The sequence below is a fragment of the Hippichthys cyanospilos genome, chromosome 20, assembly GCF_059441005.1.
Source record: "Hippichthys cyanospilos isolate Australia breed blue-spotted pipefish chromosome 20, RoL_Hcya_1.0, whole genome shotgun sequence".
Taxonomy (NCBI): domain Eukaryota; kingdom Metazoa; phylum Chordata; class Actinopteri; order Syngnathiformes; family Syngnathidae; genus Hippichthys; species Hippichthys cyanospilos.
The window spans coordinates 9,617,501-9,644,560 of NC_142388.1; the positions used below are offsets into that span (position 1 = coordinate 9,617,501).

Consider the following 27,060-nt stretch of genomic DNA (forward strand, 5'->3'; position numbering starts at 1 on the left):
TCTATCTATCTATCTATCTATCTATCTATCTATCTATCTATCTATCTATCTATCTATCTATCTATCTATCTATCTATCTATCTATCTATCTATCTATCTATCTATCTATCTATCTATCTATCTATCTATCTATCTATCTATCTATCTATCTATCTATCTATCTATCTATCTATCTATCTATCTATCTATCTATCTATCTATCTATCTATCTATCTCTATCTATCTAAAAGTATTTGTAGTGACAGGCTTTTTTTATTGCACTTTTATGCGAGACGAACTTGATGAATTGATGCAATAATCGTTAAAATAATCACTTCTAAATGTATTTGATAACAGGTGTTTATTTTAATGCCCTTTTATGCTGAATCAAATTATTTGAATAATTGAGGGAATAATCGTTATTATACAATATTTGATAGTGACAGCCCTTTTTTTTAAATACACTACACTAACCGAATTTTTAGTCGATTTTATTAATCGATGGAATAATCTATTCTCAAAATATTCAATTGTGACAGCCCTTTTTAATACACTTTTATGCAAACAAATTTTATCAGATTATTCGATAGAATAATCGATAGAAGTCTCTTTTGTTTCATTCAAGGAGCTGTTTAGCATACACAGAAGCGCTGTCAAAATCGACTAATCGATTGTTTAACCGAAAAAGATGGGAATCCTCCAATTCTGGCCTCTTAACAGTACTTATTTTGATTTCTGCAGTCCTTCGTGAAAGTTGTATCACAATTTTATGTTTAATCAATTTTTTTTAACAGTCTTTGATTATTGTTTTTTTTTTAATCACTAAACAATACAAAATAAAGGATAGTTGGTAAATAAACGTTTTTGTAAAGGTTTTGTAATACTTGAATGCAAAATATTTTATGTGATGATTCGATTAATCGGTAAAGAACAATTGATTGTAAAATATTTGATAAGAGGCCTAATACACTGCTGCCAAGATTTTGCACAAAAAGGATGTACAACATACCACGACCTTGGTTTCCGTAGCAACCTCGTTTACCTTCAGCCCATGGCTGGTGGAGGGAAAAAAAAAAAAATCCAAAATGAGACAGACCCTTATGAATAAACATAGGCGACATATGGCTGACGCTCAATCTTGTAGCTTGTTGTTTTTGAACCCCCTCACGCATATGGTCACTCGCTCAAACGCCAGGAAATCTTCCTGGCAACATCGCGCGCCCCACTAGCCTCATTTGGATAACTCCCAAGGGGGAGTCAGGGGGGGGCTGCACACACCTGAGCCAGTCGCCGTTTCGTGTAAAGAACAAAAGCAGGTCCCGAGACGGAATAAATACAAAAATAAAGAACACTATCAAATGTTAGATCATTCTACCTTAAATTGCTAGCATAGCGGGCATAGCATGGAGCCCTGTGTTAGCTTTTGAACTGCAACACCGATTTTCAGTTTCATTTTGCTCAGAACAACCGCAATTTTGAATTTGAAATTCATTTGGTTTCTAGGATAAGTCCATTTCTTGGGAGAAATTCTTCCACATCACTAGTCTGATAACTAAGCGCTCGTGCCGTGTTGAACTTGGACATGTTGTCTCCAACTGGGTGAAATTTCAGCTCCCTGGGGTCTTCTTTCACTGCTTTCCATTTATATGTGAAATACCTTTGATGTAAAGTTCAAAGGATGGGACAAAACACTGCACAAGGGTTAACTTGGTAAATTAGCACTACATAGTAGTACATACTGCAGAGGCTGAATTCCAATTAGACAGAAAAAAAAAAACAATTTCCTGGAAGCTTACGGCCGAGAGGGAGAGCAAATGAAGGGAATGCACTGTTGGGAGAACATGAATACAATTTCATGGGCCTCATTTAAAATTTGGGTTGCAAATGTAGGTCAGTGCCGGGCCCATTTGTGGCCATTTGCTCAAGGGGAAATCCGCAAATCTTTCCTTTAAAGGTAAAGGTCAGGAGAAAATTTTAGGGGTGCGATCAGACAAGTGGGACCGAGATTGGAAAGAGAGACAAAAAAAATCTTCAATTGATGTTAGTAGCAAACAAAAAAAATAGCTTTGAAAAATAAGAATTAAATCCCAAAGATGTAATTTTACGTTTTTTTTTAACTTTTTTTATACATATATATATATATATATATATATATATATATATATATATATATATATATATATATATATATACACACATAAATACTATATAGGGTTTTAATAACTAGTAATCCCCAGTAACCAATTAATACATATTAATCAATATCTTTAGTACTGAAATATTATTCATAAATTAGAATCAAGTACTTTAGGTAAAAATTGCTAATCAGTGAAATTGATCAACTACTAGTTGATCAAGTACTATTACTTTAAGTACTAAAGTACCTAAAATGATTGATTACATCAATCTTTAAAGTAGTTGATCACGTTCACACTTACGGTAGTGCTTAAAGAAAATGATCAAAAATGATTGAAGTTACCTAAAGTCATCAATTACTTAGTGCATTACGTACCAGCCATTTCTAGTTTCAATCTTTAAAAAAAAAAAAAAATCCAAATCCAAATTTTGGATTGTACGCACGAACACGAGTGAAAGACGCCTGCGACTTTCCACTCATCCCATTTGCAAACACCAAGCGTCCGTTTTCCACATTGAGAGTTGTTGCTCTGCCAGCCGGCGGCGCCGCGAGTAAACACCCAAATAAAGCACCCAGCTCGCCATCCATCCCTTTTCTTTGCCCCTCGCGTATGCTCGAGCGCTCCCCAGCCAATCGCGCCGCGCGACTCGCTCGTGTCATGTGACCAAACGCAAACGTTAGCAAGACAAGATTAGCATTTGTCTTTTCAAATGACTAATACATACTACTGCATGTCGGAACTACACTTTGATCCTTACGGATCTCACCTGGCGGTTTAGGCCACGCCCATTGGTTAACTCATCCAATCCCAGGCGATCAAGTACCACATGAGTCGATTAGGTACTTAAGCGCTTACTTTGGGTACTAAATTACTAAAGCATTTGATTACTTTAGGCAACAGAGTGCTACAGTAATCCATTAGCAGTCGCATAATACGGTAATCCACTATCTACTTAAGCATTAAAGTAATCAATTGCTTTAGGTACTTTTGTTGGGTACTTAAGTACTTAAAGATCAATTACTTTAGGCAATCAAGTAGTACAGGAATACATTACGCTTTCCCTGAGAGGTAAAGTAAATAATGACTTTTGGCACTTAATTTGGATACCAAAGTATTAGGTAACCGATTACTTCGGGCAATCAAGTAATACTAAGTGCCACTACTAATTAAGCGCTAAAGTAGTCAACCGCAGTTTTTGATGACTTCAATTACTTTTTTGAGAGTAGACACAAAAGTAGGCACGAGTCAACGAGATTTACGTGACGAACATATAAAACGGATCCAAACAGAACCTGAGAACTAGGTGAGTGGGTCAAACATTTCATCCTCAGGCGAGCGATGCGCCCATCAAAGCATTGCCCACGATGCCCCCTTCCCCCCATTGAGAGACCCCCCCCCAATTAAAGCGCTTGCATGCTGAGTGCTTATGACCATTTCCTGGCCTTTGAAATCTGCACAGATACATGAAGCCTATCAGCCCCCAGGCAGGTCAGCCGGACATGAATAATTCAGTGTGTGTGTGTGTGTATGTATGTATATGTGTGTATATATATGTGTGTATATATATATATATATATATATATATATATATATATACATACAAATAATGTGTGTGTGTGAAGCTAAGAACACCTGCCGGACCAAGCGCTTGTTTTCATATTTCAACCTCCATTTATTTCAACCCAAAAAAAAGAGAGGCGGAAAAAAAAAAACAAGATCGGCGTCGGATAATCCACTTAACGCAAATACAAAAATAAAGAATACATTTTTTTTGTACGCACACATCCATCGCTGTGGCACATGGCTGTGAGCTGACAATAACTTGTCATCGTATGGCAAAGACGAACGAGCCCAAAAACGCTTCTGTTCCTTATTTTTGTTGTTGTTTTTCTAGGCAGCTTATGTGTGACCAGGAGGGGACTCTTAAAGCTAACGGGACTCCCCAAAATAAAATCCAGCATCCGGGGAGGGGGCGGACAAAGCCCGGGGATGAGAAACGGGGGAGGGGCGCGGTCCCACATTCCACAAGGGCACAGCGTCTGCGGTCTGGGAAAGGGGTCCCGGCGCTCAGTCCTTGGCGCCGCCGAGCAGGGAGAGCGCCCGCAGGATCCCGCCGGCGTCCACCCGCCGCCGCTCGCGGATCATGTCCTCCAGGCTGCGGAAGAGCAGCGTGCGCACGCCGCTGCCGGCCAGCCGCACCTCCAGCAGGTACTGCTGCTCGGCCGAGTGCGCCTCGCCGCCCGCCTTGAACTCGCGCTTGCCGAAGCGGCACCAGGCGGCGAAAGTTTCCGAGTTGGTCCAGCAGATCTGGTCGCTGCGCAGGCCCACGTGTCCGGCGGCGTTCTGCACCACCAGCTCGGGCGGCAGCGGCCGGTAGCGGTAGCGGCCGTTGGCGATGCGGCCGCGCCGCCCGGCGCACACCTCCAGCAGCCCGTCGCGGCGGATCTCGCCCTTGCTCAGGTGGATGACGCGGCCGTGGCGCTCGCACACGGCCCAGTGGGGCGGCTGCGCCGCCGCCACCAGCTCCAGCAGGTCGCCCGGCTTACACGCGGCCAGCAGCGCGCTGCCGACGTACGTCTTCTCGCGCCGCTTGGAGAAGATGCACTCGTGCGCCCGGAACGCCGAGTACTCCGCCTCGCTGGGCCAGAAGGGCCCCTCCTCCTCCTCCTCCTCCCCCTCCCCCTCGTCCCTCTCCTCCCCCTCCTCGTCCTCGCCGTCGGCCAGCGGCGGCGGCGGCGGCTCGGACGCGGCGCGCTCCTCCTCCTCCGCCGCCGCCGCCTCCTCCTCCTCGTCGGAGAAGAAGTAGGCGACGCCGACGCGCAGCTCGTCCTTCTCCAGCCCCGACGGGTCCCCCGTGGGCAGCTCGCTGTAGTTGAGGTGCGTGATCCGGTCCAGTTGGTTTCCCATCAAGGACCCGGCAAGCCAGCGGCATGGACTGCGGCGTCTGCGCCGGCGGGGGAGAAAGCGCAGGCGTCACCGGAGCGCTTTTTACGCACGGGCGCTCCGGAGCCCCCGAGACGATGGCCGTGCGCCCCCCCCGGGCAGGAGCTGCCTTAAATATCCCCGGCCCCCATGGCCGCGCGCGTCCTCCGGCTCCCGCTGCGCCTCCGGCTCCTCTGGTTCCTCTGGCTCCTCTGGCGCGCCGCCGGACCGAGTAGTCCCAGCCTGACTGCCGACTCTGGCGCTCCTCCGCCGGCCGCCGTTTTTAAGGGCTTTGCCGTAGCCCCGCCCCCTCTTCCCGGAGTGGACCGCGCCGCGCGCTTCCCCTCGCCCCGCGTCCAATGTGCGAAGCGCCATTCAGGCGCGCCGTCCAATCGGACGCGTGGCTTGTTACCCTGCCGTGCGTGCGTGTGCGTGTGTGTGTCGCATAGCTGTGCGAATTCTGTCCGAGTTCCAGTGGCAGACAAACAAACCGCAGCAGGTTGCTGTTCTACAAGCTTGCACTTCTGTCAAGCCGAAGCTGGCCATGTTTTGTTTTTTTTTTTGTTTTTTTTAATCTCACCAAGCGCCATAGCCAGAAATTCAAAGGCCCATATCATGACATTTAAGACATATAAGTAATGAAATCTTACAGATATACTGCAATTCCCCAATAAAAAGACACACTTTTTTTTCCCCCACAAAAATGAAGTCCAAAAGTATGGGTGCGTCCTATTAGTTGGCTAGTTGCCGCCAGTGCCCGTTGCAGCTAACAGCAGCTCATGGTAGCTGAGGTTGTTTCAGCATTAATTTCAAGGAAAGAAGTGAGCAGATTGAACCAACGTTCGAGTCCATCCCGGTGCTGTGTGCACCGGTTGGAGAAGACGGAAAGGTATTCCATTTGATTCGTTTATTAAATGCAGTCTTTTGTCATATACACACAACCATAAACTTGAAACTAAAACTTTGGTTGTTTCCGATATAATGAACTCGAACTGCGTAGCGAGGAGAAGGAAAAAGAACTGCTTAGAGCGCATTCAAAGTTAGACTCCCGAGGCGTTCACTGACTGCTCACAATGTGGGAAATCTGAAACATAAAACATGCAAGAAATATAAAACTTACGGATATGAACGCAAGAAAGTATGAAGGGTTTTTTACATTATTGACAAAGTGATGGAGATGGTAAATTAGAAAATACCAGAATTTGATCCCAAAATTTAGGGTGCGTCTTCTCTTTGCGGAATTGCGGCAATATCTTATCAAATGTGAGGTATTTTAGTATCTACATTTCTAACCAGGGAGTGAAAGGTCTCATTGACTGACGGCGCACCATGTTGCTGCCGCGCCCCTTTCATGACGACGTTCTAAAGCTCGCCGCCACGATGAAACGACAACGAAAAAGCTAACGGTCGCTATCACTGATGTGAGTCAGAGGCGGAGTGAATGAAGAAGCCAAAAACAAGCGATTTACTCGCATCCAAATCAACTGCAAAGCCAGCAACACAAAATCTGTGCCAACAGAGCGCACGCAGCGAGACCCATTCCTCCTATTAAATTCTGTTCTGCAAATGGCTTACAAGAGATAGAACATTGATGATTTTCTATCAGTTTTACAAACAATTATACATGTTTTACATTACATATTACACTTAACTACAGCTGTTTCTTAATGATTGTGACGTCGGTGTCGTCACATAAACTGGTAGCCCTTCGTATTAATCAGTACCAGAGAAGTAGCTCCCGCTTTCAAAAAGGTTCCTTACCCCTGTTCTATGCGCCTTAGAATGCGGTATATGAAAGTTCTTTGAAAATGGGCCATTTATTCTTTATTTCTGATTGTTCATTAATATATTTTGACTGATTTATCTGATTGTTTTGTTGCCATTCCTTTTAGAACAGCTCCATCTAGTGGACACATAAGGCAACTCCAGCCTCTACAGTACCTTCTATTCTATGCGCCTTATAATGCGATGCACCTTCTTTATTAAAACCGTTTATTGAATTTATCACTCATTGAAGGTCGGAAAATACGGTTTCCCCCCCTGGAAGGACATTGCACCAGCCACAAATGAATTTTGAGGCCAGGAGGAGATAATGTGGCATGCATAACGGCGCGCGCCGGTGTCAGCTGAGGGTGCTTTTTATCGGCGCCGCCCGCATCAGATCGCTAGCCTGTTGTTTACATCAAACCCCGCTCCTCGCCCCTCTCATGTTTTCTCTCCTCGCCTCCCCCTTACAACAAATGTGTTGTTCGTTTTCTCTCTCACAAAGCTCCCCGCCCGGATGGCGGCGACGTGGAAGCGTCCTCGCTCTTTGTTTCCGCCACGGGGGTGGTTATTACTGTACACACACACACACACACACACACACGACCAAAAAAAAAACCAAAACAAAAATCCACTCAGCTCAGCGTGGAGCAACAAAACATTTTGCGACTCGTTGGAACGTATTTTTCATGCTGGGCAGTGCAGTGTGTGACCGTGAGGCAGAGGTCACAAAGGTCACGGCCCCTTAATCAAGCATACAGTCAAAAATAAAAATTTGAAAAGCGGCGGGTGAATCAAATTTATGCCTTTCCAGCGGCCCATTCTCTTTCCTTTTGAAGCTTTTCTCCAAGCTCGTACGGCTAAGGCAGTGTTTGATGTTTTAGTCCAATCAGATTTCAGCCTCTCTGTTGCCATGGCAATAATCTGCCTACAGTGGCGCTGGCCGATGTAATTGCAACTTTGTTATAAACGGGACTGTTTGTCTAACCTTGCGGGTCTCAGCTGGGGAGAATACAATTTAATGCGTTGTCATGCTGTGACCCAAACAGTACAATTGTTTTTTTTCAAATGAAGAGCAAATCGATTGGAACATGAAGCAATGTGTTACTAATTTGTTTTATCGTGACTCCTTTGCAAAACGTTCACTCTAAAAACGGTTGCGACAAAAATTTTCTGGATCCTGTTTCACCCTCAACAAAGCTGATTTGTACATGGCAACTTCAAAAATTGGGTTATTTTGAATGAAACATGCCAGGAAGTTGGGTCAAATTGAAACTATTATTGGGTTGGTCATAATTGGGTTATTCTGTCATAAATGTTTTTTCCTTGCAGAGGACTAAAATAAAAGGACTAAAATCTTATTTTAAAATGGCGTGTTTTGAACATGACGACCTCAAAAATAACCCATTAATGGGTTAAAAAAAAAGATTTGTACATGGCAACTTCAAATTGAGTTGGTTTGTATGAAACAAAACAGAAAGTTGGGTAAAATTGGGTTATTTTGCCCCCCATTTTTTTAGAGTGTATATGCCTAGATTGAAGTTTTATATGGATGTGCATTGTCATTGCCGGAAATAACACATCTCATAGAAAAAAAAAAAAAAAAAACAGAAAAAATGGGTTGTTTTGGACATGACAACCTCAGAAATAACCCAATTTCAGTTCAAAAGCGACCAATCAATTTGACCCAAATTTTTGGGTCGTGCACAAAACTACACTCTAAAAAAAGAAAAGTTCACTGAAAGCATGCTTCACATTTAACCAATTCCCTACTTAAGTAAAAATAGGTATTAGGGATGGAATGAGTTAATTGCGAATTGCAGTCTCGTTCTTGGGCTGTCCGGAGACGTCTGGCGAGCCAACCGCTCAGGAAATTGGGAAAGTTCTGAGGCCGCAACATGTCGTTTTTTTGCCAAAATGAGTAATTGGTTTGGCAAAACGTTTGCCATGAAGACACAAACTCGCAACGGTCTCCGGCAAACAAGCAACAAAAGTTGCAAGACGTCGCCGCCGCGTGATAGTCATATTGTCTGCCCGTTTTGGCCGGGCCTTTTTTCTGCCTCGCCATCTTACATGCATCCCCCCCTTAAACAGTTTTTTTGCTCACCCTTTTTGCAAAGGACTTTATTTTTTGATGTGTGATTGAAAAGCAGCTCCTCCACGGGCGAGCTCTTATCAGCTCCCGTCAGACTGTGACTCATTCGGGAGGGCTCGGCTGACGCGTCGCAAGACCGACATCCGCGTGGTCCTCAATGCCAACTTCCTCTTTGCGAAAATAGCAAACGCGACCACTTTTCCGTCGAGAAAAGAAACAGTCACCATACGTTCCGAAAATGTTCCGAAAAAATCGGAACTTTTTGCACAGTTCACTTAGCGCCCTGTGATATAACAGTGTGGGTTGATGTTGTTAGCATCGTTGCTAAGCTAATGTTGCGTTCAAGACAGCTAACCGCTTATAGAAAAAAAAAAAAAAATTCGGGTGGCGAAAACAGTCATTTACGCTAGAACTACTGGAACTATGATCTTGGGCGTTTGTCAAAATGCCAACGATCGTTTTTTTTTTTTTTTTTTTTTTTTTTTTTAAAACGCGGAACATTCGCGTCTATCTTCCGCCAAAACGCGGAAGATCAGCTGTAATCTTTGGGATTCGTCAAAACACGTAGATTGCGGCCGATCTCTGTCTTTTGTCAAAATGCGGAAGATGGCGCGATCTCCCGCCGATAATCGGGCCGGCCCATAATCGGTATATCCCCTAAATACGACAATCTGCTTGATTGCTGAAGCTCCCGTAGCGTTTTACAGATGAAAATGAAAGTTAGTCATATTAGTCAATGACTGGCAGCGTTTTCAAAATCGCGCAGTCCCCCGCCGCCGCCCCCTCAGTTCATTTGAGCGCCAGCATGGTTTTCGGGGGGCGGGCGCCGGGCCGGGCCCATTGGTATGCAAGCCGGCGTTGGCAGGGGAGGAAGGATAAAAGTGCTAATCAGTTCCGGTGAAGCGGCTCCGCTCCCCCGGCGCCAATGTGCCGACATCAGCAGCGGCGCCGGAGCGCGCGCGTTATTGCCCGGCTCGAGTCGCCCGCCGTATCGAAAGAGGTCGGACGGAGGTCGCCGTCTGCCGCGCCGAACGTTGCGGGTGCGCGCTCTGCCGCGAATCATTTTTGATCCGACCTTGGCCGCCGCGGCCCATATGCGCCCGGCGCTCGCTTGGGAAATTGATGGCGGCGGGCGTCGAGGCAAACGTGACGTCCGGTTGGCATCGCGTGAAGTGGCCGCAATTAAAGCCGGCTTCAAACGAGAATTTCATATGCGTGGCTTCAAGCTCATAATGTCCTTTTGTGTCGTCCTTTTGTTATGACTTGTTTCGCAGCGAAATGCACTTGAAGATTTTGTTTACTCCTGAAGAAAAGCCTGCAAAATAAGATTGCGCGTGTTCTCGGCAAACTAATTAGCTTTCAGCTTTTCAAATGTATTCTGATGATTCATGTCGCCCGCGGACAGTTTTTCGTCCTTTCAATCACATTCGGTAAAACGTACCGCGCTCACGAAGCAAAAGTAGCGAAAGGAAACCATAATCGGGACAAACAATGGAATTTTTCCTGTTTGCCTATCAAAGCGCCAATAAGAGAGACCGGAAACGAAAACGCAACCTGAGGCAAACGTCTTTTATAAAAGGAGTTTTGCCTTTTCAGACTAAACTGCCATTTATTTCGTTATCTGCTTTTGTTAACCAGGTTGCTTATTTCCCCCAACTGGTCAAGGACTTCCCACACTCTACACAAAAGTAGAGCCATACCAACAAACATTCCGACATTCCGACAACAAACGTGTAAATGTTTCCATCAACGGTCAACAAAAGCACAATTCGCTATGTCTGGAAGATTTTCCTCAGCTCCTTAATATGAATGCAATATTTCTATTGGAAAGGAAATTTATGTTCAGGGGCATAGCATACATCTAAACCACAGGTGTCGAACTCCAGTCCTCGAGGGCCGGTATCCTACATGTTTTCAAACCTTTTCCCTCAAAAACACCCGATTCAAATGATTGGGATCATTTTAAAGCTCTTGCCGAGCTTGCTAATGAGCTAATCATTTGAATCAGGTGTGTTGGGGAAAGAAAACTGGAAAACATGCAGGATTCCGGCCCTCGAGGACTGGAGTTCGACACCTATGATCTAAACAGTCTTTATTTCCACAAAACATCTTTTGTCTTCATTTCTGATTATTAATAAAGTCACAATGACTTAACGGATTGTTTCGTTGCCTTTGCATTTTGCGCAAGTCCATCTAATGGAGGCATAACTCCAGCCACTGTAGCTTCTATTCTATGCGCCTTATAATGCGGTTTGCCCTATATGAAACCACTTTTAAAATACGCCATTCATTGCAGGTGCGCCTCATAATCCGGTGTGTGGGAATTACGGTTTGTGAGTGTACTGGTTCTCAATAATTTTTCAGTAATTTACCATATATAATATCATCTAATATGTTTTTTTTTCTCAACCAACTACCGCTTAAACAAGCGCAAAGCAGAACCACGTGAGCGCCATCTTTGCGTGCGACCTGTCCTCCGCGTGACTGGCCGGCCTAATCTTCCATCAAAGTCCCGCCGCCGACCTTTGCCCCCCCCCCAAAAGGGCCGGCGAGTCCTCATTAGCGGCCGCGTGTGATGTGGGGCCTTGAATGTGGAGTGCGTAGCGGGACTTGCGTCGCTATCACCCGCACAAAGCACAAGGTGACAAATTAACGGGCAGCCGGCATCCGGGGGATTACCTTGTCTCCTTTTGTGGAGAAGTTGCCCACTTTACAATGCAATTTCCCTTAGGGGCGCCGTAATATGTCACCGGAATAACACCCCTCCCCCTTGCCCCGGCCTCACCTCCGCGCCGCCTTTGTGTCCTCAATTGATTTCGTCCATTGTCCCTCGAAGACGGCAACATCTTTTTTTTCAACACTTACCGCACCAGGCATGGGCCGATAACCGGCTTGACGGTTTTACCGTGGTGTTAAATTGTCAAGATTTCAAGAACCGTTAATGCTGTCCGTCAATGTTAATGAGCGCTTTTCTTTTTTGAGTCATCTAACAAAGAGCGTTATAACCGCGCAGGATATGATTGGCTGATTGCAGTTGACTCAAAAAGCCGCCTCTTTGAAAAGAATTAGTTTGCGAGCGCTGTTTTCATTATTTTGTTTTGTTTTGCAGGAGGTCATATGCTGACGTTTCTGGAAGATCACTGGACGACTTTACACCAATTGAAATCAAGAATATGAAACTTAGCATGCCCTCTGTGCCTTTTTGTTTAACTTCCAAGATGGCTCTCAAAGGCAAATGTAAGTGCCTTCTTTTTTTTTTTTTTTTTTAAATCAGAAACAAAGAATTGTATAACTCTTGCTTTTGCATTTGACATGGTCATTTTCTTGCATTTTCTAAAAAATAGTGGCAATCACTGTTATTTGTTTATTTTTACTTCCTTGGCATGCATGGGGGACAAGGACGACATCTTTGTCTGGACCCCTTCAGACTTATGCAGGATGCTGGATGACATGATCCAATAAATAAGCTCTATTTTGATGCCCCGTCTAGGAGATGATTGACGAAGCTTTGCCAATCGAAATCAAGTTATGACGCCCTCCATGCTCTTTTTGGAGCTTCCAAGATGGCTCTCAAAACGCTACTTTGAAAAAGGCGAGGTTAGTGTCCAATTTTGATCAAAACACACATTTATGCTCATAGTTTCAAGGTTTATAGGTCATACAATTTAATTATTTTGAAAATATATCTCTACTTTCGTGGATTTTATTCAGTCTAGTGTGCCTCACAGTGGACATTTGTTGAAAGCGTGGCGCAGTTCGGTGATGCGGTATCACTAGTGCTTGCAAAGTTGACTCAACAATCTGTCTGAAAATAATTAGATGGCTTTTTCGTTGTTTGTTTTTTGTGTGTTTTTTTTTTACCTTCCTGACTTCCATGGGGGGTAAGGATGTGGTCTTTTGACTCCACAGTAGCTTAGCAGCGACAGGGCGCTGCGACTTGCTTGGAACAATTTAAAAAAACAAGAAGAATGTTCATTGGTTTATTTATCGGCCCATACCCATTCCACTTTTTTCCCCCAAACAAATGATATTTAACACATTAAGTGGCGCTGATTTATTTGCCAGCTGTTGCCACTTAGCGCTATGCAGCTATGGAGAAAAAAAAAATAGGGACCAAGTAGATGTATATTCTCCTACATGTGTTCCAGTTGGATGCCTCTCCGGCGCAAAGAGGTTTGCTGGCGCGGTGAGACCCCCGCGTCGCCACTTTAGGGCCCTTGGGCGCATGTGGGAGGCTCAGCGGGTGGCCTCATACCTCCACTCCACAATTAAAACGCCTCGTTAATCCTCCACATTGTCTCCTCTCTTAGCTGCTTTCTTGCTTTCTCTTCACAATCGGGTGACGCTTAATTCTTGCTATTTAGTCCAGACAAACATTCTGTTTAATAGCAGGAGTGGGCGAGTACCGATACTTGTGTATCGCGCTGATACCTGACCTTGTTTTAAGGTACGCACGGTGGTACACGCTACAGCTCTTGGAGCATCTTTGCCATCAACTAGAAATGAGCAGGGGTGTCCATTTTTTTTTGTAGCGAAAACATCCCTCAATGGACCGAGAACGGGAGAGAAAAAAATAATAATTCACAGGCGTTTGAAAAATGGTCGAAGCAAACCACAGTTCGTTTTTGTTTTCACGTTGTCCCCATTTAACATTTTACTTGTTGTTTCCTGCTTGACGACGGAAACGGCAATTAACCCCAACAAAGCTTTTCTCTTCCCGCTGAGATTGGAGATATTTTTTTTTCGCCCCCTTTTTTGTTTCTGATTGGGAAAATAAAAAGACTTTCTTTGTGCGGGCGCGCAAAGTCTGGAAACGAGCACGGTGTGCGTTGAGATTAGCGGGCGGGTCGATAAGGTCAAGCCCGGCTTTCCCTTCAACAAAAATGTCTCTGTCAAGCGCAGTCAATAATCATGTGTCAAGTTTTTTTTTCCTTTGGTAGTACACAATCAATGATTTATAACGCTCGCGCAAGTCCAATATCGGTTGTCCATGGCGGGCGGCGCGCTTAGTGACACTGGGACAACTCAATTAACGGGCGCAATGAGACAGGAAATAAGGAAATAAACACCTTGGGGAAGGGCTCTCGCCCGCCTCTGTGTCGGCGTGACAGCAAACGCTATTGCACGCTTGCCGAGGGGGTCAATTACATTTTCATACCTGCATTTTTTTTTTTTGTCTGTCTATTCGGCTGAAAAAATCCAACTGGTGCTGTTTGCCTTTATCTCTACTAGAGATAGACAGGTATGTCGTTTTTTGTAAAGATGAATGTATTTTTCGGACTATAGGGTGCACTGGCGATACCTGTTACTCAAGTACAGTAATCCCTCGCTGTATCGCGGTTCATCTTTCACGGGTTCGCTGCTTCACGGGTTTTTTTACAGTGTGGAAATTTTACATTGTGGTCTGAATCCTGATTGGCTCAGGTGCTTTACTGTTGTCTCGAAATAAAATATTGACGCTGTACTGTATTGGTTTTTCACTTTTCAATTTATCACAAAAGGCAAGAGGATCCAAAAGCTTGCTTTCGTCTCTCCTGTGTCTCTGTGTCTCTCTCCTGTGTCCGAGTGCGCTTAGCTCAGCACACAGGTTGCAAACGTGCTAGCAAGCACATTGATTGACAGCTTGGTCTCCGGGAGCCGATCACGTGACTCGTAGGCGTGCCGAGAGCAAACGCACACACCCGGTCTGTGGGGCTACATATGTATGGCGTTATATTTGTGCCACAATTACGCGCGCGCGTAAAAAAAATTTGAGCGTTGAAAATAAAACTGAGCTAGCGAAAACAGATTTTGAGCGCAGAAAAAAAGTTCTTGAAAAGAAGTTTCTCGCTCCAAATTCCTTTTTGCTCGCTCGCAATAGCATTCTCGCGCTCAACATCTCGCTCTCGTTCGCGAGCGCTATCCCGAGCGAGCAAAAAGGAATTTTGAGCGAGCGATTTCTCTTTCTGAGTTCAAACTCCATCGGCGCGCGCTCAAACTCTTATCATTACGCGCTCAGTAGTTTTTTTCTTGCGCTCAAAATCTGTTTTCGCTCGCTCAGTTTGATTTTCTCCGCTCAAATTTTTTTTTCGCGCGCTCGTAATTGCGGCACAAATATAACGCCATACATATAGAGAGCAACGGAGAAATGCACAGCTTTGGAAATGTGACTTTTTCGTAGATTTCTTTTGTGATAAATTGAACTTTCAAGTGTATTGTTATGATATAAAAGGCTTCACTTAAATTCGATGTCCGGGCATATCCGTTTATAAAAATCTTCTTGCTCAGAAAAAGAAAGAGCTAATAAATTACTCATAACAATGTGCGGGTCCAGGAAGAAGAGGCATAGCTGGGACTGTGAAATACGCGAGTGACAATGTTTCCAACTTTGTATTACTATATTAAAATGATTGTTTTAAACAAATTTGGTTTTATTCTATAGTTTAGTATTGCATTGTAAAAAAATTAAAAAAAAATAAATCTGGCTACTTCACAGATTTCACTCAATAGGTTACTTTTACACATACCAACAACCTATGAACAGTAAATTAAAAGTTTAGTGTTTTTTTATAAGATATACTGTCTTGAACAACTGGTGCGTTACTCGTGAACTGGATGTTTCATTTGCAGGAGAAGTGAGTGAACTTTTCACTTGTACGTCTCAAAACAAAACGCTCACTTTGTTTTGTTTTTTTTCGTAACAGAGTTTTGGCGCGAGCAGAGCTGCAATAATGAAAGTCAATTTCAGGGCCGACAACTAAACAATGAGCTGAAGCGGGGAAATGTTTTCGGAAGCGTCGGCGGGCCGGAAAGGTCGCGCTTCTTGGGGCGGCTTGAGAAATCTGACAGCCATTGTGCTCTCACCACTGGAGGACATTATTAAGAGATTGCGCCAGGTCGCAAAGTTTAGCGCATGTTGATTGCAGCCCTGAAAGAGTGAAACTGCTGAAAAACAAACTAATGATAAAGACCGGAGGCCGTACGCAGGTCGGAAAATTGTAGATATGGGTGTTGCGATCTTAACTGGCTACACAGAAAGCAGCATAGCTTAATGCTAACGCAGGAAGCTCATAGGCGGGCTAACAAATCCAATGCGACAGTCTTATAATGCTTTGTACAATGACGTTTGAAGACAAACGGTGGTGCGAAACATGTAGACATAACAAGCCCCACATTTCAAAGGCACACGACTGCCTTAGCAAGAGAGCTGAACAACATCTTTGTCGGATTATAACAGATTATGACAAGTATTCTCCTAGACACGATTTAGGATGTTTGCGCATAAATACTCCAAATAATATATGTATTTATTTATAAAAATACATAATAATCACTCAAAGTATTCAATTACTTGGTGCAAACCATTTTTAACCCTCCTTTAGCCAAACACTTGAGAAAATTTGAAAGCAATATGTACCTGTGATTTGACTTTCGGGACGCTTACAATGAAACGTAAAAACACGTCTCTGGGATTGAATGAGGGCTTTCGGAAAGGAAAAGGCACTCTTCCTCTCTTGGAGTCCTACTGGATTTGCAGATACCCGCGGAAAGATCACTTACATGTTTTCACGTAGCCCCAGGGGTACTCATACCCCATTTTGGGAATTTGTGTGTGTGTTTTTATGTTGAAATTGAGGGAGCGTGTGTGCGCAGGAGGGTCTTCCATTTTCCCTTTGTACAGGTGTCCCAATACTTTTGTACAAGTCTTAATACACGGTTCCCGTGCCTCCTCGTGTGCCCTTGACCGCATCCATGTTAAACAAATGTTGCCTCATCTCTCTCTCTCTCGGCCGCCCGCTCGCTCTTTAGCCTCGCAGCCTTTGCATCAGCACGCGTTTGCCGCCGCCGCCGCCGCCCGCCCTCTCACTCCTCCCGCCGCCCGCCTTCTTCTTTGCCATCTCGAGCCCGCCGGAAATTTCCAGTCAATAATCTCCGGATGTCACTCGTGCGCTTTGAATGAGGAGCAATTTTCTGCAGCCTTGACTTCTCCCATGCAACCTCCTCCTCTTCAACAGCCCACCTTCTACCTCCGCCGCACAAAAAGTCCAATAATACGTACGTTCCCAATCAAAACAAACAAACAAATTCAAGTGGTTCTACCCACTTGATTACCTCAAATAATCCATTTATTTGACAGTACCTAAAGTACCGCATTAACTTATTGATTGCTTTATGTATTTTAGTGCTGATATAATGGATTACTACTTAAAGTAATTGATTACCTTTAGTACTTTAGTACCAAATTACTATCTGACCAATGACTATCCATAAAGTATTTAAGTACTAGTTCTAGGTACTTGGCAGTACTCAAGCAAATTCTTACTTTTATTACTAGAAAGCTACTTTAGTACATAAAATATTTGCTTACTTTTTAAAGTAATTGATTATTTTTAGTACTTTAGTACCAAATTACGATCCGACAAATTACTATCCATAAATTATTTAAGTAGGTAATTAAGTACTAGGTAGTGCTAGGTTTAAGTACTAGGTGTAGGTGTTTAGTTAGTACTATTACTAGTGTACATATTGATACATGCGGGTATACTTTTGTGCTTTTGTGTATATTTGTGCACACGTGTGTGTAAATATATGTACGTGTCTACATATGTATACATGTCTATGTGTACATACTGTATGTATATATGTATATCTATATCCATGTATATAATTGTATATACATATGTGTATGTATGTATACATGTACAGATATGTACATATGTAGTATATACATGTATATATGTGTACATATGTATTTGTATGTGCAGTATGTACTGCATGGCATGTAAAATAAACAAAATGAACTGTTCCAATTAATCTGCTCTGAATTGAAAAAGAAAAGGAGCAGTTCCATTCGACATCCGACATTATCTATAAGCAGACGGACTTGGGCATTTCATTGCTTTAAAGATGCATTTAAAAGCACGAAATTAGAGTGCCCCGTTAAAATCGTACATAGCTTCCCTGATGCGCGCGCTCCAATTTGCCCACCGCTGCTTTATGTCGTTTGTTTTGATTCGGTTCCGTGCCGGTACGTCAAGATATTTTGTTTAGGGTGAAGCAGGTCGTTAGCGACCGGGGTTTTTGATCCCTTCAATAAATCCAAATTAATAGACAAAGTGAAGTGGCCCTTTGAAAAAGTCCTCGTGCCATAACTGCCGCTTATCAGTCACCCTTTAATAATGACACAGTGTCGGATAAGCGCCAAGTCCTTTTCCCCTCCTGCAATCATAATCATCAATTAAATGTCATTTCGGGCAGATTGATTTAATATGGCCAATTTTCATGTTCGCGCGGTGCTTTCACTGACATTTCCTCCGATAAAAGCCTTTTGCCGCTACAAATGAAATATTGACTTTAATATTGTCTTGTCAGCCCGTTTCATGCGGCGCTATTGTGTGCATTAAACACAAAATATTGACTTGTAAGAACTCCTTTTTTTTTAACACGGACTTGTTGAAATGAATTTTATATATACACATATATATATATATATATATATATATATATATATATATATATATATACACTGTATATGTGTGTGTTCATCTGTTCCCGCATTTTTATTCTGACTTTTTTTTTGCACTGCAGACTATGGTCGGCCCTTGTCCAAGCGCATGCTTTTAACGTCTGTGTGAAAGTCGAGAGGGAGGCAAAAGGTGATATTAAGCTCCAGAGTTGTCTTGTATTTGCATATAGATGCGCTGACCTTCCCGCCGGCGAGCCGCCGCTTCTTCATTATCGGGACGGCTTCGGCGCCAATTATGCACAATTACCACTGTGTTTTCTTTTAATTCTTGGATCAGTGGTGCGTGAGGGGCCGGGCCTGGCTTTTAAGACCTTGTCATTCAAAACCGCATTACACCCCACAGACATGTTTTTTTTTTTTTTTCATTTTTCTTTTTTTAATTGAGTCAAGTTACGCATGAGAGCACCAGAGGCGCTGTTACAGGGTGGCCAGGGGTGGCAGCGGCCCACCCCAGTTGTGTGTGTGTGTGTGTGTGTGTGTGTGTGTGTGTGTGTGTGTGTGTGTGTGTGTGTAATTTTATAGGGAATTAAATATAGTACTTAAATTACGTTGGTATCTCAATTTTCGGAAACATAAGCCTGAATTTGTGTGGGGGAAAAAAAAACTGTACCTGGAATAGAGCCATGTAGGACGCCACACAAGGGTTTCAATCTACTACGTTCCTCTCCTAAGGCAGATTCAAACCAAATGTGTACAGAAGTCGGAAACACACAGAAGTCGCTGACCGAGGTTAACACAATTTTCAATTTTTTTGTATCGCTTGAGTTGCAAACTTGACAATTTGCGATCAAACAACAGACATGGGCAACACAAATGCGGCAACACATGTAGACAGAAAATATACCAAAACATAACCCTAACCCTTTTTTTCCCCTTTTTCTCAAAGTACAATTGTATTTGATGTTTTTGTAAAATGCTGTACAGTGCTATGTATGTTTGGTATTTGAAAAAAAAAAAAAGTCCCCCATTGTATTAAGCGAGTCAACTTTGTCCGAGCAATTAGTCGAATTTTAATGAGCAGAGATTGCATGTAAAGCAAAGCCCAATCATTTGAGACATTGAAAGGCAGATCAGTAAGCGCTTTGAATTGATCAAAGACGGCAACGCCGTCGCTTCGCCGTCGTCGTATCTGAACGCCGCAGCCGTTAACGCGACGCCCACTCGGGCCGGATGGCAATGCAATCTAATAGAAGCGGCACCGCGGGAGTCGGCCGAAGCGTCCGTTGCCGGGAGATTAACTAACGGTAGGCGGCTATGGCCTAGAAACATTTCAAAAGACATTACCTCAAACCTCCATGTTAAAAGCTAATCAATCAGCGCTAACCGAAATCCTTTTTATTTTTAAGGTAACCAATTCCTTTTATATACTTTACTTTTACTTTTACTTTTAATACTTTAGTGTGAAAGTAATTGATTGTATGAAAGTAATCATCAAGTACTTAATTTCTAATTCGCCAGCTGTTTTTAAAGTTTCCTTTCGCAAAACACTTAAATTAGAAAAGAAACAAACAAAAAACATACGTATGTGTACTTGGGATTGTATATCCTAAAAAAAATAAATACATCAAACGTAAAAACACGTCTTTGGGATCAAACGAGTCGAACGCCCCTCACTTGAAAAAATAAAATGCAAATTCCGATGCGCTCTCGACCTCATATGATCTATAGTAGAAGATAGAAAGAAAAAAAAAGTAAACAGCATGAGCACGACTATGCGAACGGCGTGATCTTTTCAGACGAAGCACTTAATGGCCGCTTAATGGTCCTCCAAAAGGAATTTGTATCCCCAGTGGAGAAAGCGCACTCCTTTTGAAGTCTGCCTATTTTATTATTTATCAGTCTTAAATTTACCCCGCAAATAACTATTTTTCGCATCTCCCTTTGGCGCAGCGCTGCGCGACCCATTTTGTTTGGGTTGGAGGGAGATTCAGTCAAAAACCCAATTAAAGTCTCCAAAACCTACCGCAGTTATTGGATTTTTCATGTGATACGCTCGCTGAAGTATACAACGCGTATAAATATTTTTCAAGGTGTGTAGCGGCAGCGCAGATAAGGGATCTTCCCATTTCCCGGTGGAAATGCGACCCGGGTGTCGCTTTTGACAGCCCCCGGAGATCCGGTGCCGATACGCGGCGCCCGCCAGCGCTGGCCTCCGCCGCGCTCGGTTTCCTCGTGACGGTTGCTCACGCAAAGGCTTTTGTCGGGCCGTAAATGCCGAAGCCATTACCGCTAATTATGTGCAAGTCCGTTCGTTGTTACTTACACTCCAAGGAACATGAACCAGCAGTGCATAGTGGGAGAAGCTCTCTTTTTTTTTTTTTCGCGTTTGTGACGTGCCGCCATTCCAGACAAAGAATATAGTCACGTTTTGGGACAGGAGTTGCGGTTAAAACGACGAAACGGCTCAGACGTTGACATAAACCGGTGGTGTCAAACGTACGGGCCGCGGGCCGGTTCTGACACGCAAACGAGTTTCAACCGGCCCGCGAGATAATTTCGTAATGTAAAATGTAAAAATGAGTCAATTTTTTTTGTAATATATGAAAAACTTGAAAAGTTATAATTGTTGTTTTAGGCACGAGAATTACTAAAGTAATTTGTTACTTTGGTTACCAAAATTACTAAAGTAATTCATTCATTGAGGTACTAAATATATGGTAAAAAAATATTTTAAGTTATCAAAATCGAAACCTAATGTAAATAATTCAGGTGATTTCTTTATGTAATCACTTGAATTATTTATTTTAGTACCGGTAGCTATGGTAATCAATTACTTTAATATTTAAAGTAATGAGGTATTTCAGTACTTCATTCCTTTAAGTAAGATTTAGTACATACTTCATTTAGTGATTTTTAGACACTCACTAGCTCCCTAACTAGCCTGCTAGTTAAATAGTCAGCTAGCTAGCTAATGGCGGTGTTCCACAAGACTATTGTAAGTCAACATAATTTTTACATTTTTCTTTTTATAGACGACAAAATTGGGAACCTGTAAATTGCCTTTCTAGCCTATTCCGTTTGAATGAAAAAAAAAAAAAGTCGACCTAAACATTTTCGTACATATAGGCAAGCTGCTGGAAGTTTTTTCTTGTATTGGTCAGCTAGCTCGGACCATCGTTCGTTGTGCTGGCGCTATCCTCAGAGCAGGGTTTAGTGTTTGTAAGTATTTCAGACGATGAAAGGATTATTTATAGCCGAGCGCTGTCTGCGTGACTGTAAACAAGCTGTGTGAATACACAATATCCAATATTCCCTATTAGCACTGGCGCTCCATGCCAATACATCAGCAACACAAAAGCAGGAGGAGATTCATCACTAATCCCTAGCCATGAAATATAATACATAAAAAAGCACAAAGACAATCAATAATCTTCACATGTAGAATCCCTCAGGAGACTCTGGAGCTCATCTTTAAAAAAAAAAAAAAAAAATACAAACGAGTCAATGAAAACTGCAAAAGAGCCAAAGCACAGTGAATGGAAGTGACAGCAAGTCCAAATCAAAGCGGTGAGAAATGAAATCCCCCGGGCCCACTCTGATCATGTGTGTTTTATTGTCGACTAGCTCGCGGATGCGTAGCTGCCGATGATGACGTTTCTTGCTGCTCTCTCGCGGAAACACTGCAGGACGCTCATCAGAAACTTCTTTGTATGAATGTACTGTAAGGCTCTGGACGTCTTCAAATCTGCCGGGAAATCCCCCAAATATTAGGGTGCCTCCTATGAACGCTAGCTTAAAAAGGATATATATAGTTTTTTTTAATTCGACAACATTCGATATATATATATATATATATATATATATATATATATATATATATATATATATATATATATATATATAATCAGGGGTGGCCATACCCAAGAAAGTGAGCCCTGCACTGGCCAGCGCTGACAAATTCTTTTGTGCGAAGGAGTGCCGGGAGGAAGCACGCGGTTTGTTGTTGCAGCAATGACTGCCGCTGGATGCTCTGCCGAAGAAGCAGACTCACATGCCCCATAAATAACTTAAATAGACCAGTCGGCAGTGCTATCATCCTTTTTTTTTTTTTTTTTTTTTTTTTTTATGAGCACCACCGGTAAGAAACACTGCAAGGGTGAATTTAGGAAAGGGTACATTTGCAATCGGCGTCCAAATTCCGTGGGGAATAACCTCCGGATAATTGCTTTCATGCAAATTTGCCCGAGTGAGAATATAACGAGGAAACTTGGAAATAGTTTAGTGCAATTTTAATGCAATTGAGTAGAGCGAGCCTCGTCCGACGCTTCTCTGACGCAAGTGTGTCTGCGTTTTACTCTCGCCGAAATTCGCTGGAGGAATTTGAGTCGCCAGGTGATGGAGTATTATGGGATTTTCTCTGCTGGACCCAACCTCCCAGCAAGGTCGTTGCCATGGCTTTACTTCAATCGGGGGTGTCAAACTCATTTTTATGGTGGGCCACCTTGTAGTTATAGTTTCTGTCGGAGGGCCGTTATAAAATTTGAAGTGTGGTCGTCACACATTGACCTAGTTTTCCAATCAGAGGCCGGAAAAAAATGCTCAAATTGGCAACAAAAAATGCTTGTTGGTTATCAGTTTTGTTTTGTTTTTTCACGATGGCAATTGTCAAGACAACTTGCAAATTTAGTATTTTAGCCAGATACCTGAAGTCATAGTTAGCAGTTTTAGGGCCACATGAAATTATTTGAGGGGCTAGATTTGGCCCCCGGGCCTTGAGTTGGCCACCCGTGTTCTAGTGGTTCTTGCTCATTCTAATTTCATCCCTTTCAATGTTGTGACAGGAACAATGCAGTTTACGTTTTAAATCAAGAGCAAATTAATTGGAACATTAAGCAACCGGTTGCTAAATTGTTTTTTAGTGAGTCTTTTGTAAAACACTGTATGCCCTTTATGTCATTTTGTTTGTCATTATTTTAGGGTAATTTCATCCTTTTCAGTGCCGTGATAAAAACCAATTGTTTTACTTTTCAAATTAAGAGCCAATAACATGAAGCAACTGCGTCATTTGCAAAACATTGTATTAATTTATTTTGTAATTTTTTGTTCTAATGTTATGCTTTTTGATGCTAGACAGAAACAGTACATTTTGCCTTTTAAATCAAGAGCAAATGAATTGGAACATGAAGCAGCTGGTTGCTAAATGCTGGTTGCTTCAGTGACTCTTTTGTAAAACTGTATGACTTTTATTTTGCTGTTGTATGTTTGTATGTTGTATGTATGTTTTTAATTTCATTCTTTTCAGTGCCGTGATAGAAACCATATGTTTTACAAATTAAGAGCAAATGAAATGGAACATGAAGCAGCTGGTTGCTGAATCGTCTTTTAGGGCATCGGCATCCCGGGTTCCCCTACTGATTTTTGTGGCCGCCCCATCAACGGGGAAAGAAGAATAGAAGGGGCTCATTTAACGCGGCCCAGATGGGGAATTGCGGCCAATAATACGGGTGGCGGCGCCAGGTGAGAAGACGACAAAGATAAAGTGCAGATTGCAAGACGCAAGACAGATAAGGCAGAATAAGGTGACAGAGGTGGCGCCCGTGGAAATTAACACGGGGATTAAAGAGATGGCGCCTGTCACAGGAAGAACCTTTCTCTCCTTGTCAAACTACGTTTCCTCATCTCTTCCCCGAGAAGAAGAACCTGCGGCCTTTCGTGCACCCGGCCCACGTGAGCCGCGCCGCGACTCAGCCCGCGTGTGTGTGGCGTGTGTTCCTGTGTGTTAGACCTGTACTTGGGAGGACCGATTTGGCTTTTCTTCCCACATTGTGAGGACATTTTAGAGACGTGAGGACATTTAGGTCCTCGCTTGTTCTGACCTCTTTTTGAGGGTCAACATTTGCTTTTAGAGCAGGGGTGTCAAACTAGCGGGCCACAAGTGGCTCAGACCAATAAAAACAGCCACTTCCAAATTATTATTCATATTTTTTAATACCGTCCACAATGGTGCAAACGCAACATCACAACATTAAGTCGTTCAATGCCAAATATGTCACATTTTTTAAGAGTGGATACTAAAATCAGCTCAAAAACCGCTCAAAATATGTTTTAAAGCACTACTTTTCTCATATACAGTATATATATATATATATATATATATATATATATATATATATATATATATATATATATATATATATATAATATATATATATACTGTATATGAGAAAAGTAGTGCTTTAAAACATATTTTGAGCGGTTTCACCAGGGCTACCGGAAGTGAGGTTAGCGTAGCGAGAAAGTGGCAGTTGAACAGTCCCTTTTTGGGCGCAAACTTTATTTTTCCATTTGAACACAGAGAAGAGTGCTTCAGCGAGTAATGAGAGATCCTCGCTAACCCTCAAGTGGCGCTGCAGCTCGGAGCTTTACCATACGGACAAGATTGTCTTCTCCTTTGCCGATGGACCGGATGAGTCCAAAAGCGACCGCTTCTCCTTCTCTCTGCCCACCCCCTCCCCCACGTGTAATTTCCGCACATTTGACAGACATAAGCGCGCAGCCTGAGAGCCAGGTAGTTCTTGTCAAAATGCCCTTATTTAGTAGAGCAGTAATTTAGCTTTAAGCAAAAGCGCCTTCATTTGAGCGAGATTGTGTATTAGGGCCGTTAGACTGCTTCAGACTCCAGGACTGAGCTTCCTATTCATTTTCTGTCATTTCTACGGAAGCTTTGAAACGTCCTGGAGTTTTCAACATAATGAGCCCAAATTGGGGGTGCGTGGTGGTCTGAATGCCCTCTCTCTCTTTTCCCTTTCAGACTGCATGTGACTTTTCTACATCTTATTACGGTGATGGATCCAAGGGGCAGCGTTAATCCCAGCATTCCAGAGCCACCCAGATCAAAGGTACCGAAAATTCCTACGCACACACCCAATAAAGCTTGAATTCCCGCTAAAAACATTTTTGAACCGCGTTACCGGTACGGGCTCATTCACCTTAAATTATTTCCATTATCTGCGCCTTCACATCAATAAATATGTTTCATTCTTCATGACAAGACGGCGTTAAAGGTTCTTGCTTGTTGTTTGACGCCCCGGAGCCGATTAGAAACGAAGATAAGCGTGCACTCAAGTGTCGGCCTTCCTTCCAATCTCCGAAGGCGAGACGGACGCTTCTGCTGTGGCGTTTATCGCATCGTGCCCCGCTAGTCAGTCAGGTTTATTGGAAATGACTGAAGTGCATCCTGGTGCGTGCGCCAGAGCTGTGGTTAGCGTGCTATTTGCCGCCTGTTTGCTATTCGCGCGTCCTCTGCGTAACCTGTAGCTAGGGAGAGAGTGACGGGCTGAGGAGGCGCTCAACAAATATCACTTGCGGCGCAGAGTTGTCAAAATAATGTAATTCCATTTAATACTGCCCAAAAAAGTGCAACATCACAATTAATCATCAAACATTAACATCATAATTAACCATGAAACAGTTCAAGTTTTTCATTTCTTGAAAAAAATCAAGACATGTTTATACATTGCGAAATCATCTTGCCGGCCGAATTACACCCGTTTGCGGGCCGCAACCGGCCCGCGGGCCACAAGTTTGACACCGCTGGCCGAGAAGTACCACTACAAATGTTAAATGTTGATGACTCGGAGATGGATGACACAGAAAAATGGATTCGCGCTAGTTGAAAAATATATTTCACAGGGGTACATGATTGAAAAATGAATAACCATAGTACATTAAAAAATGTGCTACCGTATAATTTGGAGTTTATACCTACCACATACAAGCGTTTGAAATAGGCCATTAATCCCACTGTTCTCCTCTCCAAGTAATCAAGAGGGACTGTGGAGGCAAGCTAGGTGCCAGGCCACTGGTTAGGCTGATTGTACACGAGATGGGGCAAAAATCACAGCCGCGCATCATCAACTGGAGAGCCAAAGAATGACGGAAAATGACGAGGCGAAGGGGGGTAGCGCCCGCAAGTGTCCTCATGCGGCGAAGGCTTTTGAATTTTTCCCCGTCTTTGATATCATTCCAATTGCTATTGTGTTTGGAGAACACTCAAATAATCAGGTGAGGTGAAGTTGCTTCAACCTGGAGAGCGACGGGCGCTAGCAAGCTAGCTAATAATAGCGGCGGAAGACTTGACGTAGCGACTTCGCAATCTTGTTTCCCCTGTGGCTCGAATGCCGGCCGGCCTTCGGTTTAACCGTTATTTTAAAAACGAATCGACTTAGGACGCTCCCCTGAGGGACTCCCCAAATCCCGTCGAAAACTTGGACCCAATCATGTCGACGTCCTTGTCTTTCGACAAGATTTTGATCGAAAAATCAACCCCGTGGATGATTGTTGAAATTGTGTCTCTGTAAAAATAAATAACAAAACGGTTGGTCAATAAAAATAAACCAAACTCATTTCGGGGAATATATATGTTTTGTTTTTTGTTTAATTTTGTTTAAATATTGTTAAAAAGTTACCGTTTATAGGACTAACCATTTTGGGGAAAAAATGTGTCTTACATTTGAGGAATTACGGTATGTCTTTGGATTTAAACTGTCAAACAAAGTGAGACTGCAGTTTTTGATTTTAGTATACAGCAAACACACACACGCAACAGAGATTTGTGTAGACGGACAAAGACATAGAGTGTCCCCCATAGCATGGAGAAAAAGTCCACTTTGCAGCCGTCGGTCCACGTGGTCTTTCATCCAACCAAAGGGGATTTT

General features: G+C 43.1%; 1 protein-coding gene and 1 long non-coding RNA gene across 3 annotated transcripts in view; one reads left to right on the top strand and one right to left on the bottom strand.

The window, feature by feature from the left end:
* Positions 1-25,242, top strand: part of LOC148407299 (uncharacterized) — a 33,181-nt gene extending 7,939 nt beyond the window's left edge. The window contains exons 1-4 of one of the 2 annotated variants that reach the window (XR_015863745.1): positions 5,808-5,928; positions 12,008-12,135; positions 12,389-12,495; positions 25,155-25,242. This is a non-coding gene — a long non-coding RNA (uncharacterized LOC148407299). Of the gene's footprint in view, positions 1-5,807; positions 5,929-12,007; positions 12,136-12,388; positions 12,496-25,154 lie in introns of those variants that run through there. The other variant, XR_015863744.1, reaches the window with a different exon arrangement.
* lratd1 (LRAT domain containing 1) lies at positions 3,766-5,284 on the bottom strand. Its single transcript, XM_088403402.1, has one exon. It carries the CDS (start codon positions 5,022-5,024, stop codon positions 4,185-4,187), a length of 840 nt encoding a protein of 279 aa, XP_088259528.1. The 5' UTR covers positions 5,025-5,284; the 3' UTR covers positions 3,766-4,184.
* Positions 25,243-27,060: the final 1,818 nt, after the last annotated feature.

Coding starts and splice junctions, on each gene's coding strand:
- lratd1 (XM_088403402.1), bottom strand. CDS start 5,024: ATGGGAAACCAACTGGACCGGATCACGCACCTCAACTACAGCGAGCTG.